At 35.2% G+C, this 16,245-nt stretch overlaps 1 protein-coding gene across 3 annotated transcripts in view; it reads right to left on the bottom strand.

Moving 5' to 3' along the window:
* The window catches only part of KDM4C (lysine demethylase 4C), a 266,679-nt gene that overhangs the window by 91,927 nt on the left and 158,507 nt on the right, over positions 1-16,245 (bottom strand). For all 3 annotated transcript variants that reach the window (XM_067315328.1, XM_067315329.1, XM_067315330.1), the window contains 3 exons: positions 4,426-4,607; positions 2,253-2,469; positions 982-1,058 (listed from right to left, as the gene is read on the bottom strand). In XM_067315328.1, coding sequence (XP_067171429.1) covers positions 982-1,058; positions 2,253-2,469; positions 4,426-4,607 — 476 coding nt within the window. The remainder of the gene's footprint in view (positions 1-981; positions 1,059-2,252; positions 2,470-4,425; positions 4,608-16,245) is intronic.

Raw genomic sequence — 16,245 nt, 5'->3', positions numbered from 1 at the left:
AAAGAAATTTGAAAATGCTGACCATATACAAAAGGAAAATGAAAGTTTTCACATCTATTCTTACTTTTACTTTGCTAATGCTGTCACTGTTAGTTATCTTAAAAGTTAAGTTCATAATTGTAAGAAATGAAGTGTGAAAAGTGATATTACAGTTTCCAGGAGTGTGAATCCTCATTTCTTCTTCAACATATCTAAAAATTTTATCATTCCATTTAAGGATTTACATTTTTAAGGCATTTGAACTATCTGATTTTATTTCAACAACTGAGTGAAGAGGAGCTGTGGTGCCATCAAAAATCATTATCACATTTCCTCAAGCTGTTTTAAGGAAAACAAATATTAGTTGCCTTGGCAGGCCAACTGATAGATTGGTGAAATGTAAAATTTTAAATCGCTTATTTTTTTAAACAAATATAGAATGTGGAGATTTTATCGACTATTACTTACTTATCATTTCCCTTTACATAAAATTATTGCATACTTTTTTTTATATCAAACAATAGGCATTTAGGAGCTTCAGGAATGAAATCTTTTTCTGATCATACACTGCAGTAAATCTTTAAATGCTGTAAAAGAACACTTTCATTCTAGACTGCAATTTACTATTCTATTTCCCTTCCTCTGTTCCCCAGCTGCCACATACACATATTCAAAGTCTAAAATATTTAGAGGAAATCTCATTTCTTATTCTGTCTCTTGAATATATTTAAATGTTCAGTTGTTTCTTTGAACAATGTTTTACACAGAACTATATTGTTAGCAAAGACTTTTCTTGAGCTTGTAAAACTTATCCAGATTTTTGTGTCTCAAAATGCAGTTACATTTTACATTGCACTCTAATCATATTTTGCAAATAAACCTTTCTTCAACAAAAGTGTCTTTAGAAAAACCCAGATACCCAGGCTGCATTCCACATATAACGTGTGTGCTTTTTTTTTGATCTGTAATGTGTTAGATAACTGAGCAATATGTGAAACTTACAGCTGTCCAGTCTCCTTTTCTGCATCGAGAACACAACCATTCACTATGGATTTCATGAGAAGGGACACCATAGCAACCTAGAATAAGAGAGCTGGGTTGAATAATATATTCTGCCTTTCTCTCTATGGCTTCATACAATTCAAACACTAGTACAATTCATTTCCTGTGACCACGAGGCCCTTCCAATGTTAGGTTTAATGCTATTCCCAAGTAGTCTATGGAATATATAAATTATATTTATATGTGTTTCCCAAACCTCAAAAAAAAAAAAAAGAATTATTTCCTTTCAGTTCAATAGTAAGTAACCAATTCTCCCCTTAGTAACAATGAACAATTCCAATCAGTGCATTGACATTCACTCTGTGCAATTACATAGCACTTCCATATATGGATTTCACATGGACTTCTCAGAGTCAAGTCCTAACATCTGTAGAAGATACTGTGGAAAATTTGTGCATTCATCAATCACACTCAAAAGAATAAAGAATAGGAGGGATGAAATTACTGCAGTCAGTCTATGACTACAGTCAATGGCAATATTCACAAGTCCTCAAATATAGCAAAATTTTACCCTGACTACTTAATAAGAACATATTGACATCTGACTGTTGTTTAAAATATGAGGAGCAAAACAGGAATTTAACAGCTAGGGATTGAAACAGGAATCAGAAGTTGGCACTCCATAATTATTGAAAGTTTACAGAAACAATAAGAAGGTCATCTAGGATAGCTGATAAGGGCACTGTATCTGGAGATTATAAAATTGTCTCAGACAATGACTGAACCAAGTAACTGGTGACCTTGAATGTAGTACACAGTTGGAATTTTAGCTTTCGCTAAGAAGATGTGCATCATCTTGCAACCAATGCAACTCCAAAATTTCCACACAAACACCAGCCAACACATGTGAGATCTTTTGAAACTGCAGCAAAGAATGGTATGAACGTATAATTTACAAAGGTCAGGTTATTGCCTGCTACCTACCAGAATCAACGCTCTAACTATAAAAGCTTTTTTTCCTTCTTCTTTTTAATGGTATGGATAGTAAACTTCAAAGTTGTAATTCTTCACTGTTTTCACAACAACCATTAACTACTAATGGAACATTCAATATAGCTTATGCAAAATTTTAGCCAGTGATTTAAGTATTACATACAGAAATGTTCTTCAGGTATTAATTTTGACATACCTGATGCCTAGTTAACTATTATTTATCACTTAAACAAAACTTGATATGACATTTCTAACAACTGAAGAATTAGTTTATTTACTTGCATGAACCCGTACACAACACTTTGCACAGGAAATCAGAAGACTTGTTCCATCTTCTTCGATAAAGGCATTTGACGGATAGTTTTCAGTGTTTTCTTCACTATATATAAAACACATCTCTGGAATAAGTGGCTTCGTCTTTTCATTTTCAGCCATAAATGTTTCTTCAGAGTTTGCTTCCCCAAAAGTATAATTGTCTTCATTATGGTTGTCCGGCTGGAAAAAACATAAAATTGTATTTAACTAAAAGAAAGGAGAGCTTTACTTACTGGTCCTTCCAATGATGGTGAAATCACTTCTCCCCTCCCAGTTCTTGCAGTAACAATGTAACAGTTTTATAAGAAAACTGATGCTTCTATCACCACCATTCTACAGCCCCTTGACTACTCCAATAACTATGAAATCAAAAAATAGCACTCAGACAGACTGAAAATTGGTGATACTGCAATTGTGTTCAATGATATTGTACCACTGTCTCCCTTCGAGCTCTTCAGCTGAGCCCAGTGCAACTGAGATTCATCCATGAAGCTGCTAGAAATTAAAATTCCGGGAAGACAATAGGAACTCCCTGGTAATGCTGACACATCTGATATTTTTCTGTCCACTGGAAAGAACAATTAAATAAAGTAGCATCTGCCCAGGAAGGGAGATTTAATTGATTGGCAATTTCAACCCAATTATGCCTTCCTTTGCCACAAAAACAAAAACAAATGGAGAAGCTAGTAGTCCGGCTTTCAACATAAAAAGAGCTTCCCCAGCTGGCAGCTGGAAATACACAAACATTTCCCAGAGTGGGAAGGTGGTCATGGTACGCAGCAAGAGGTGTCTGGGGAAAGCAAGAGAGAAACCAATACCAATCCACTTTACAGTTTGCTTCCCCGACTCCTGAAGGGTCAAGAGAGTCTTTTTCCTAGTCCTCACCCAGAGGGGGAGTCCCTTTTAAGAGCTTTTCAAATTTCCATTAGAGAGAGAACAGAAGAGAGCAGTCCCTAGCACAACGTTCAGGGAATGCATTATTGTGGAGTTACCATAGAATAGCTCTTTTCTCCAAGAGAAATTTTGTAGTTTCCACACAGTTCAGGATTTCTGAGTATGAAGGGCTTACTATTTTCTAGCCAGAAGTTCTTTTCAATTTTACATCAGAAGCCACTACGTTATGCAAGTCTGTGGAGTGTGTGAGATCCAGCAGGCAACTATTATTTTCTGACATCCTGAAGTCCTTCAGAACTAAATTCATTCATAAAAATGTTTAGAATAGTCTTATTCATTAAGGATTTTTATATCTGTTATCATATGCACTTAAAATATTATCAAGTTTTGCTTGCAGCTCTCCTGGAGGTGGGAATGTTGTAGCAACAAGTACTCTTCTATTCATGTGCTAGTGTTAACTGGTAAAATCACCACAGATTAAAAAAAAGATTCAGATGAAAGGTTTGCTTCTCCTCAACACCTAGTCTTTAGAGTTCAGTGTATTTCATTCACAATACAGTGATGTCAAAACAACACCAAAACCCACAAGAGTTACGGTATTAAATGTGAAAAAAATTACCACACACTAGTGTGTCACAGCCCTTGCAAGGTATTTCAAAGTAACTTGAAGGTCAGCTTTCAGGTTTAATACTTTATTAAGCTGCAAGCATTGAGTTTTACAAAACAAATAGTACTTTGTCAGCATTTTTAACTGACATTCCATATAAAAATTCCACAGTCTGATATCAAACAGTGCTGTGGGTTAGACTGTTTCAGTGGGAATATTATTCCTGAGAAGGCCCAAGTACTGTGAAAATAGTTATTTCTTCAACATTGCAGGAAGGAGGAGTGGTAGTGGCTCGAAGGAAAAGCATTTGAAGAGGTACATATAAGGAAGTGTCTAGAAATAAGAACCTATGTGGATTCACAACCTTCAGAACTGTATACTGTCTGCAAGGGTAAGCATACATGCCCTGCTACCAATCCTACATGAACCCCAGCGGAAGGTAAATACCATCAGCAACTAATGCTAAATGCAGGTTAATGGAGTGTAAGCTCTAATTTTAGCCATATCGGGTTTATTTACTCCTCATATAAATCAAACACATAAGTTTATTTAATTTACTGTTTTACAGGGAATGAAGTAGCTGGGCAGCTATTTCCCATTTTGCTCAAAGACGAAACTATAAGGATCCTGCTTACCTTGTAGTATGGCATGAGAAGAGTGCAAATGGCACAGTGTGGTTCCTTTTTGGCACAGGCTGCATTATATTCTTTTTCAGCCTTGAAATTATGTGCTCTTTTCTGCCAAAGGTATACAAGAGGCCTGGCCCACGTCTCTGTCTCCTGTACTTCCTCTTCAATTAAGGTAGCCTCAGGCAGTTCTTAAAGAAAACAAATAACTGGTTGCAGAGACAAACAATACTGATGCTGTCATGGGCACTAATGACAAATAGCAAACAGTGCTAAGAGAATTATGCATCACGACAAGCACAAAGAAAAGAGATTTGACATCTATGTCACACGCTATTTCACATACAGTGTAATAAAGTATTTCAGTAGTTCTATTGCTTAGAATTTGTGTTCATATTCTTATCCACAAAATTAACATCTTTGTCCATTCCTTACTTCCTCTAATCTCCACCCTTTATCATGCCACAGACTCTGCTTTAAGTTCCTCATCGATGAAATGTGCTGCATCTTGCCAAATAGCACCAAACAATTCACTTCATTCAACCTGAATGGCACCTTTCAACTTTTTTGTAACCTGACACTCATTCTCTGATAGGAAAAATAGACAAATGTCACAGACATTGAACAATGCGGAACAATCAGATCTAGGACACAGCTGGACTTTCAGGAACGGTGCATGCTAGACCACATTACAGGAGAAATGATTTAATAATATCAATGGTCAGTTCTGGATGTTGCAAAAGTTCATTTTACTTATTACCAGTTTTTCTGTGCAGGACTTCATAAAAATGATATTATGAAACTGAAAGCATCTAGAATGTCTGGAGAATAAAACAAGAGTGCAGCTCAAAGAGAATGAACTTATTCAACAGGAGTAATTTAAAAATGTCATCTTCTATTGAGAAAGAGATGTGGAAAAGAGAAATCCTAGGAAAAGAAGAATGGGTGTAAAACCCTGGCCACAATGAAATCAGTGTCTTAATTATTACTGACTCAGCCAACAGCAAAATTTCAGCCTAATTGTGTGTTCAAGCTGGCTGGGAACTTCAAGGTAGCTTCACAGGCAGTCTAGTTACTTTAGGACCTGCAAAGTACACCAATTTTGAGGAGGGAAATGTCTTTTCATTCTGGAAACCTGAGAGTAAATTGTTAAGTCTTTTTTTCTGAACTGGGTTCTTATACACTTGTTTTGACTAATGACGAGGTCTATGGTTCTGTTCATTCAAATGGACTGTGCCTATTAAATCTTCTGTGATCAATGAGAAGGCATGTAGGTGCCAATTAAGGTTAAAGAAAATGATGTGAATGTGGAAAGGAAAATGGCATAGCATATTGAAAAGTGAATGAATAGAACTTTCAAATAATAAAAAGTAAGTTTGTAGCATGCAGTCTGTTTCTAATGATGTATTTACAAAAAACTGTTTATTTCAGAAAAGAATTCCAACAGCAGAGGAATGTTTAATGAAGTACAATAAGCTGAATCATCACATTCCTTCAGTCCATGACTGCCTTCATCCGCTTTACAAAAGTGCAAAGGCTTTATGGATCTCCTCCCATGATAAATTAGCATCCATTGCCACAAAAACATTATAAATTTGATAGTATTTTTATCAGTGCTGAATAAAATATGGATTATATAATATTTGTCTACAAGAAAGCCAAATGTTGCATAAAGAAATTAATTAGTATATCCTACATGTGAATTTTCTTACATTTTTACACAGAGTTTCTCAAGAGAACTAGTATCACTTCAGTAAACATTTGCCCATAATCCAGATATAAGTAAAAAAAATACAAAATGTCTGCAAAAAAAAGCCTATCATCAAATCCATATTCAGCAGTTGAATCTTCACTGTTGATTATTTAGCTACAAAAGCATAGCAATGAAGAAATAGCTGGACACAAGGAGGAGATGAAATATAAAATGTGGACATCAGTTTTATAGTTGTCTGATTACTTTCTTTTTAGTTAAAAACCTTCTGTCAAGACATATTTTTTTTGTTACTTATAACTTTTCCTGAATTGAAAAAATAAATAGCTCTCAAATCTCTGCCTTTAGTTCCATTCCTATGTTTTTTAACCTTCCTTACAGAATGATCCCACAAGTGGCTTCAACTTTGTGAACTAGCTTTCAAAATTATTTCTTTGGCATTCTCTTCTAGGAGCTTATACTACCATTATTTTAGATATTTTCATTCTAGTTGTAACCTGACAGAGAATTCTGGGCTTGATACTGCAAAACTATAAAAACAGAGAAGAAGGCAAAATTTGCTGTCAAGGATTGTAGCTTGCTTCATATTTATTACTCACTTTGAATCTGATATCCCTTGACTGCACCGCTCTGTACCATTGCTGAATGGATCCCCCACAGGACTGAAGCCTTCACCCTGCGCCTCAGACCCTCCTCTTAGAGCCCAAAATTCAGTTTTCAACCCTGGAATGAGTTCTAGAGTAAGAGCTCTACTTCTCTCACACAGTTCTCTGGTTTCCCACTGCTCCTGCACACTGCTGAATTATTGAGTTTATTTGCTCTGCTTTTGATTAGACCAATATTTATGCCTTAATTACATATAAACTTCACTATTTCAGTTCTCTCTTTTGTGATCTTTACAGTCCTTTGCAGACAGAGGAAGAGAAAAGAATGCAAGAGCCAGGAAGAAAGCTGGCAACACTCTTACATCACTTTGTTCTTTTCAAGAGCTTTATATTTATTTTCAAACCACAATTCCAAATGAAGCCAGGGACAAAATCCTGTAAGCAGACACACAGGATTGCATCTTACACAACCTCAAAAAAAATTAACATTTCAAAACAACTTTAATAAATTTATTTTCCCCTTTATGTTATGTTTAGAGCAATTACTTCCAGTTAACTGGCTTTTTGACTAGAAGCAAACCCTCCCCATTTGCCTCTGGTCTCTAACAAATTATTCCTTCTCCTCTGAGGCATGATTATCTTCTCACTCCTCCTTACTGCAGTCTCTTAGTCCCCTTGCATGAACCACAGGACCCAACCTCTCAGCTGTGATCCTCTTGCGTATTACACCCTGCAATCTCACTGTTCTCTACCCGAATAGGCTCAGGAACCCACCCAGGAAAGGAACAATATTCCTCCACTTTCCAGAGGAAGGCTACCTAACTCAGCACTTTGTAAAGGAATGCAACACAAGCCAAGAGCATACAAAACCAAAACAGGCAGATATCCTTAAGGGATTTAAGTTTCTTCTTTGTTGTCACTCCCGTATGGTTTATGATTTTCAGTTGTTTTTAAGAATTTCCAAGGCAACCTAGGGCTTAATTTATCACCTTTCATGGGTTTCAGAAATATTGTTTCATCTGCTTTCAATCAACATCCACCTACCCACATACTGAAATCATAAAATGTCAAAAGAAATTGATATTAAAAAACCAAAGTTACAGAATGCATGACTCCAATTACAGAATATGACAATAATGCTGCTTTTGATAATTTTCTCACCAGGTGAAACATGCAATCTCGTATGTAAAGTATTCTACATAAATTGAATTAGTCTGCCTCGTTCTGTTTCACTTTACTTCAAATGTGCACCAATACCATAGACAGGAAAAATGTGCAAGTCAGCTCCTCAGCTGGTACAGGCAGAGTAGGTTTCCTGGTTTCCATGAAGTCAGAGAAGTTACATATCATTTATAAGAAGTGGTTACCCAAAACAGTTATGCAAGAAAATAAAAAGCAGCACTCAAAAATACTGGTTGTTTGAAAGAATCCATATAGTATATAATCACTTGATGTATTCTCTTTAGTGAGTCCTTTCAACACCTACTACATAACTGAAGAGCCAACAGTGACTTAGCCCAGAATAAAATTAATTTCCTGATTCACATTGGTATGTGTAGGTTCAGGACAGGCATTCATATGCCACATCCGAGTTCAGAATTTTTTGATCACATATTTCTGTTAGGACTACAGAAGCACCCTGTACCTCCTCATGCTCCCAAGCAATGTTATAAAAGACACAAAGCAACCACAAACTCCAGTTTCCATAAATTCAAAATTCACCTTAACTGACAACTCTCAAAGTAAGAATAAAGAACAACTCCTGGCATCCATGCTGACTGAAAAAATTCAGAAGCTCAGTTGTGATAAGCAAGCATGCTTTCTTCTTCAGCTACATAACAGTGCAGATTCCCATTACTCAAGACTAGCAAAAATCATGGTGAAAGTATCAGCTCCCACAGTGAAAGAAGTTCAAACTTTCCCTTCCAAACTACACATCTACTTTCCAAGACCAGTGCTCAATGTTCCATGAAGCACTATGAACGTGATGTTTTACCAATAATCTTATATATTTGCACTTTTCTGAAAGAACCTGAGAATGTTGTTCAAGTTCTGGTAGAATAAATTTTGATGAACAGTCACATCCTTCTGCCAACCAGCAACACTCCACGATACATGCCATTATTCAGTCAAACCCTCTTTGTGATAAACTGACTCAGCCCCAAAAGCAGCTACCAATTGCTCAAAACAGACACAGAACAACCTGAAAGACTGAGATCTGCCAATGGGCTGATACAAAGCACAGCACATATCTGTAGAGAGCAGTTTCTTCACTCGGTGCATGAAATACAACTAAGGAAGCTATGTTGACTTCTATGGCCGCTGTCATCTGGATCAAATCATTGACAGTTCCTCATAGCTCACTGGCAGTAAGTACACGAATAGGATTCTTTGCATATCGGAATTCTCTATGCTATTTTTTCACATGAAAATTAAGAATACATTATTCATTCTCGACATTTTTTCGCAAAGAAACATCAAATCAACTTACCCATAATACAGTATACATCTTCCTGTAAGACGCAATAAGAAAATACAGGTGGTACACCTGCTAGCCATGACAAGGAAACTCAGTATACATTTGCAGCCCAGTTGATGGCACTTTTTGAAAACTTCCAAAATCATATGCATAAGGCATATGCACATATGACAAATACTCGAAGAACCATCTTTAAAGTTTACAGTTAATCTATTCCCATTTTTAATCTCCATTTGAATCATACTACTCGATTTCAGATAAAATAATAATTTCCATAGTAATAAATATTGTATCAAAAACAGGCCATCACTTTAGATTAAAAAAAAAAAAAAAGGCTCTCTAGCATAACATCTTTTCATACAACACTATGTTCAAGTGTAAATGTTATGGTTAACCTGAAATATAAGTGTTACTTTCAGGAATTCAAAATTGCCTAACACTGCAATGGAACTATAATTATGTGATTCACTTTCTTATAGTCAAGGTTTGTCTTTTCCCAAGACTGTTTGTCTCAGGAGAACTTCAGTAGATAAGCTCTCATGCTGAGAGGCGGACGAAATATAAAGATGTATGTGCTCATCTCCTACTTAGAGGGGAAACTATCAGAAGAACCATCCAGCACACTTCCCAGGATGCATTAAAATTCCATAACAAAGAAAATATAATATCAGATTTCTTTAACTGCAAAAATGAAAGTTTTCAAGGACAATTCCTTTAGTTATCAGACGAAGACTTTATCATCTGGAATGTGACATGCATAAGGAATTACATGAAATAAAAATGAAATAACCTGCACTAAAATAAACCATTTTTAAGCAAAAGAGGACAGTCTCTAAAACATCTTAAGTACCACTTAAATTAACTCAATTAAACTAAATTAAGGAAAGATAAACCAAAATAAGACATTGTTAAAAGGAAAAAAGGCCTGTAGTTGCATTACTGGAATCACCTACATAGACACAACCTCAGAAAAGTTGTAGCTAAGAAAGATCAATGACAGTCAGGAAACAAAATTAAAAATCATATAACTTTTATAACCTAGTATCCTTGCAAAGTTCAAAACATGGCTGTGAGCATGTATTGAAGTATACTCTAATTTCAAACCAGCCACTAACTTTACAGTTATAAATTAAGCTTCACATTGCCCTTGTGTGATGAATAACAGTGGTAGGGACCTCATAAAATTTGGTCATTAACAATGTTATTCAAGGAAACAAATATGGAGTTAACTTCGGAGTTTCAAGATTTCCATGAGAAAGGAGAAAAAAAAAAAGGCTTGTTATCTTTAAATAACTTAACAAGGGTTTCAAGATCAGCAAGTATTTTGCAGGAACCAGCAAAGAAATCTTGGACATCCTGTATGTGGAAGAAAACAAGTTAGTAAGCAGTCAGAGACTCCTTCAGTTGGACAAACAAACACTGGCAGTCTCTGGAAGGTATTCTTGACGATGGTGGCACATTTTTTGTGTAAATCAGAACACTGTCCCTGCAATTTACACATTAATGCTATGCACACCAAGAACACAAAACTGAGTGCTATAATACCAGTACATAGAATTGTATGCACAACTGAAAAGATCAGCCTGAGTTCTGCTAGAGTGTTTGGCAATACAATTTAAAGCAGACAGAAATTTCATGCCTAAGTTATAAACCTTCAGAGTTTGAACTCATATTTAAATAAGCTCAAAGACCCTTTACTGAATACACTTTGTTAACATATGTCTTACTTGGATTCAAATGCCTTATCAAAAGAAGACAATACATCATTAAATATATCACTGATTTTGGTATGCTTTGATAATAACTATGTGGTGGTCTTTGCACCATCAGAATAACACTCCCGGTCATTATAGCCTTCCAAGGACAGCTTAGCATGTGAGGCTGTTAGGATGCAAAAACTATTTTTTTAAACACTCGCATGAATAATGTCTGTTTCTTGTAACTTCTCCTTTGTTTCCGGCTGCGACTGCACCACATATTTGTATAGAAGCCTAAAATGGATGACTATCTGCCAAAAAAAAAAGTATTAATGGGGTGATGTAAGCTATGTAGAATATTCCTACTTTTTTAATGACATTTCCTACTGCCACCCCCAACAGTGGCCAGAGATCTGCAAGTCTAATGCTTTGCTGTAATATTACTTTACCAGATGCAGATCATAATGAGGTTAGGCATTTGATTCTTGAGGGAATAGAACAAGCAATCTTTGTTTTCAAAAAAGATGCAGAAACACTTGATGAGTTAATTAATGACTTCATATAAATGAATAACAGTTGTTACAACTTATTGCATGATACAATAATTCAGTCTTAGTAATAACGATACTGTATGATGGTTAGCAATGCCAAACTCCATCCTATTTCCTGATATCACATTTATTCCTGAAAATAATATTAATTCATTAATTTGTAATTAATTTCAATTTTGTCATTTAGGATATACCAGCTCTGATTTACACAATTACTTATATGAAACTGTCTAGACAAAAAGAAAATTATATCCTGGAATGTGTTTTGGTACAAAGGGAACTTTTTCTGAAACAAAGTACATACAATCAGTTACCATGCTGCTTTCCAAATGGGTAAGTGAATAAAGCTTGAATGAAATAAATGTTTGTTTTCACAAATGTTATTGGTTTAATAGTTTGTGGTAAACTTGTTCCAACACTCAATACCATTGCTTTGAACAATTTTTGCTTACTAAGTTAAACTCAGATTCTCAGAAGGAAAACATTTGGGCCATTTGCAGAATGGGCTGTTGCCAGTATTTGCTGATCTAACCTAGCAGATGTGAAAAGCCATAGACGCTAATACAGTACAATTTTCTTTTGCCAATCTCAACAATGATTTTGCTGCTTGGGGTTATGTTCCACTGATGTTTCCTGGCTTTGTATAGCAGCATTCTCTGCTATGAAGAGCATAGCAGCATCTGTTATTTTTCAGGTAGTTGAGCATAATCTCAGCCCTGGGAGGCATTATATATAGTTTCAAATGTCCTGGAGGAAATAATAATTAAAAAAAAAAAAAAAAAGAAAAAGAGAAAAGTCAGTCAGGGGAAAAGACTTGCAATTCTGAAACTTTACTGCTCCTGCAGTATATCAGCAAATTTAATTTCAGGAATTGTGCTTCCTTTTTTCAGTCATGAAAGCCATAGATTTCATAGCAAAAGATAATAATGTGAACTTTTAATTTCTTTTAACAGTACTGTAAAGTATGTACACATTTGATTAAAGAGTCTGATTGCTGAGTTATCAATTAAGACTTCAGTTTTCATAAAAATTATATATGAAGACAGACATACTGGATCAAAGCACTGGAGGCTAAGCCTAAGAGCTCCTGGAATAAATTTGGTTTAGCTCACAAGAGAAACTAATGGGCTGTTTTATTAAAAAAAGTAAAATATCAAAAAAGTGGAGAGAACCCGTATCAGCAGACCTCAAAATGTTTTGAAAGGTCAGAAAAATTAAGAATTTTCAAAAATTTGTAAAAAGAAGAGTTTATAGAATTGAAAGATTAATTTAGATATTAGGATACTCTGACCTTTCTTGCACATATTATTAGAGCCCAGTAACAAAATTTATGTTTGTATCATGATTGAACTGTATTTTGCGACTGCTACATTCTGCTAAATATAATTTCTACGTGTATGGTGATTTAATTGCACTGCTGTACCACTATGCTAAATCAAAATCCCACAAAACATCAACAAACTTCGGATAAGTCAATTTTGTATTATGCACTAAACCCTCCATGTGTTTAAAGGAATCTGGTCAGGGTGTATTGAACACTGACATTAACTGGCATAGTTGGCAGGATATTCCTGAGGATGATTGTTACTCATTATAGCAGTAATGATTACTTTGGCAAACACATAATTCCTGATTTGGTATTACAGTTGCAAGTAAGAACCTAACAGAGGAGAACCGCATTGTGATCAAGAACAGGTTGTGATAAGACTGGCTGCAGATGGGACTACTACTGGAAAAAATCTCACTAATAAATTTGAAAAGGAGGGATGGAAAAATCCAGCTGGGATTTTTCATGGATAGAAAAACACTGCACTGATCCCACTGATACTTGGGATGAATTCAAAAAAATAGAAAGGTTCTAACAAGCTGAAAAAAGAAAAGGGAAAAGCAGGGCTGTACTCGTTGCTGGGGAGCTGCTTATGAGTAGTAGCAGAGATGTTAGAAGAGGAGAAATGTAAGAATAGCATGCTAGAACAAGAAAAAGAAATGGTTAGAAAAGATAACATGATGTGTAAGTGAGGTACACAGAGAATCCACATAAATTCTTAAAATCAAAGTTGCAGCCTCAAATTATATCCAATGCCCATATGCATAGGGATCATTTACGGCAATCTACCACAGCATTAAAGCAATGGCTGTTATGAATACCAAGGATGATGAAAGATCAGAAGATATCTGGTTTGATCCTGACCCTCCTCACAATAATAATTCAGGCGATCCAGAAGAAAGTACTGTTGAAATGGTTGCTACCAAGGTAAAAGTTGAACAAAAAAAGAGAGCAATGGGCTTGAACTGGTTGCAACCAACATATTCCTTCCCAGAGACTGGGGACACTCAGCTTCATGATGGTGAGCATATTAGTACAGACCAGTAACTAAACTGATGTTTGTATTGAACTTTATATTGCAATTGCTACACTCTGCTAAATGTAATTTCTACTTGTATGGTGATTTAAGTGCACTGCTGTATCACTCTGCTCAACTGAAATCTCATGTAACTTCAACTTACTTCAAATAAATAAATCTTGTGTTATGCATTAAACCTTCCATGTGTAGAATATCTAAAACAACCCGGTCAGAGTGTACTGGACTCCAACATTTTTCCAGGTCAAACGGTAAACTAACTAAATCCTCTTTGACTTACATTATTGTGCTCCTGGTAAACTGACTTCCCTCAAAAAAGCTCTGAGGACTCCTAGTGTACAGAATCAGGTTATATTTACCTTATCTGTAAGATCAATCTTCCAGGCCTATAATATTTTCATTTTTTAAAACTTCTATTTTATTTTGCTTACTTATTCTTACAACAAAATCATTTCCTACTTCAAACAGTGGAACATAAAATATGCAGGCTTAAAAACTAGTTTTGCATCCTCTGAATTCCCAAAATAGCCAAAAAACTTTTTGGCAAATATGGAATATAGAATTGAGCCCTAACAATTAAGTCTCAAATTGTCAAAGACGTCCACTAATTCTAGCTACCTAAGTGGAAGCAAAAGCAGCAAATTCTCACTGATACTAAAAGAGATGAACTAGCTAATCACTTCAAAAAGAATTACAGGTACTTATTATGTCTGAAAGCCAAAATCAAAGCTTATTAAATTGGATGACCCACCAGGCATGAGGCCCCAGAAATGGAGGTGCTCTTACATCAATAGCCCCATACATCAAATAGCACATATGCGTAAAAATTCCCATCTTTATCATGCATTATAGCAATCCCAGTAATTTCTCCTATCTTTACAGAGTACAAATTTAAAGAATATCCACTGTCTTTGTAACTTAGTTCAAAGAGGCACCATGTCTAAATCGAAACAGAAACAATAGCAAACTTCCTGAAATTTACTGCTTATATCATCAGCAAAAAATGTAACTGGCAATGCAAAAGCATTACAAGATTAGTCTACAAACTAAAAACAGGCTGATATCTTCTCTCTAGTAAAAGTTCTAATTCACAGCACTGTAAATCATTTATTACCCGCTGTTCTTTCCATTCCATTCCCCCATGTAAATTTTTACAGTGCTTTAATGGGCAAAATTTTCAATTTCCACTCAAAATCAATTCACTTGCAGTCACTGTACCTACCAGTTACAAGATTTGATAAATGGCTAAAAATAAATTAGACTGGAATTTTTAGGAACTGCCTTTAGCATTCAAACACACATTTGCTGATTAACTTATGAAACACCATAGTTTCCGCATAATTTCAAGAGTTTACTAAAGCTCATTTAAGCTATCAAATTCCAAATGTACAACATAAATTGCACTTACATTTATTTTACAGAATTAAGAACTACTTAGGCCTGACGATCTGATCATGTTTCCTTTATGCTAGTATTTAGTCAAAGGATATCTATGATGTAAAATTAGCACATCATAAAGGATTCAATGAAATACACGAGGTTCTTCACATAAAGACAAAAAACAGTATTTTATTTACTTATTCCTCTCTCTTTAAAATTATTATCTCTTGAATCTCCGGACACTTAAAAAATGGTCTCTGAAAACCAACAGTGGAGATGGTCTACCTTTACCAATTGCCTCTTGCAGTTAACAAACAAGTATTACCTTCCTAGTGTAAAAGTATTAGTGTAGTATGTTTTTTCTCCCCAATTTTCTTTCTGATTTCTGAGAATTTTCCAAGCTAACACACAATCTAATTATTACTATTTTCTAAAACCCTCTACAAAGTTTGTCCAACCTGCTCCTCAATATGCATATTTGTACAAAAGTGGAAAAACAGAAAAAACTTCCTCCCAATTTTCAGGCATCTCTCACCTATTAATAAAAAAGGGTCAGTGAGATATGACCAAATTATTTGGTATTTCTTCCATATTCTAGAAATTGGAATATATTTTCATAGATCAAACTGCCTAGAGTATTGGACAGTCAAATAAGTACCCAAGTATTTACTAAAGCCTTTACAGTGTTTTAGAAACATTACAGACCAAATTCACCAACAACCTCAAGTTTTTTTATGCCACTCTAGAGATGAAAAGCAGTACCAAGTGGGGAAAACCTAGTTTATGGTTATTTTATATCTCTAGGGCAGCACAAAACACTGGAGTTTGACCTTTGTCAATATACCATTCCAGCATAAATGCTTCTGAGCAAACCACAGGTTAAATTTTGAGGAACCAAGTTACTCAAATGCTGAAAGTTAAGTGTGTGCTAAAGTTCTTTGCTGAAGCAAGGTCTTGGGTATTTGCATTTCTTCATAAATTAAACACAGAAGACTCGGAACAGAAAGATTCAATCACAGCTCCAAATTCACATGATAAATCAA

This window comes from Apteryx mantelli, chromosome Z (assembly GCF_036417845.1).
Source record: "Apteryx mantelli isolate bAptMan1 chromosome Z, bAptMan1.hap1, whole genome shotgun sequence".
NCBI classification, from domain to species: domain Eukaryota; kingdom Metazoa; phylum Chordata; class Aves; order Apterygiformes; family Apterygidae; genus Apteryx; species Apteryx mantelli.
This window is presented reverse-complemented; position numbering and strand designations above follow the sequence as displayed.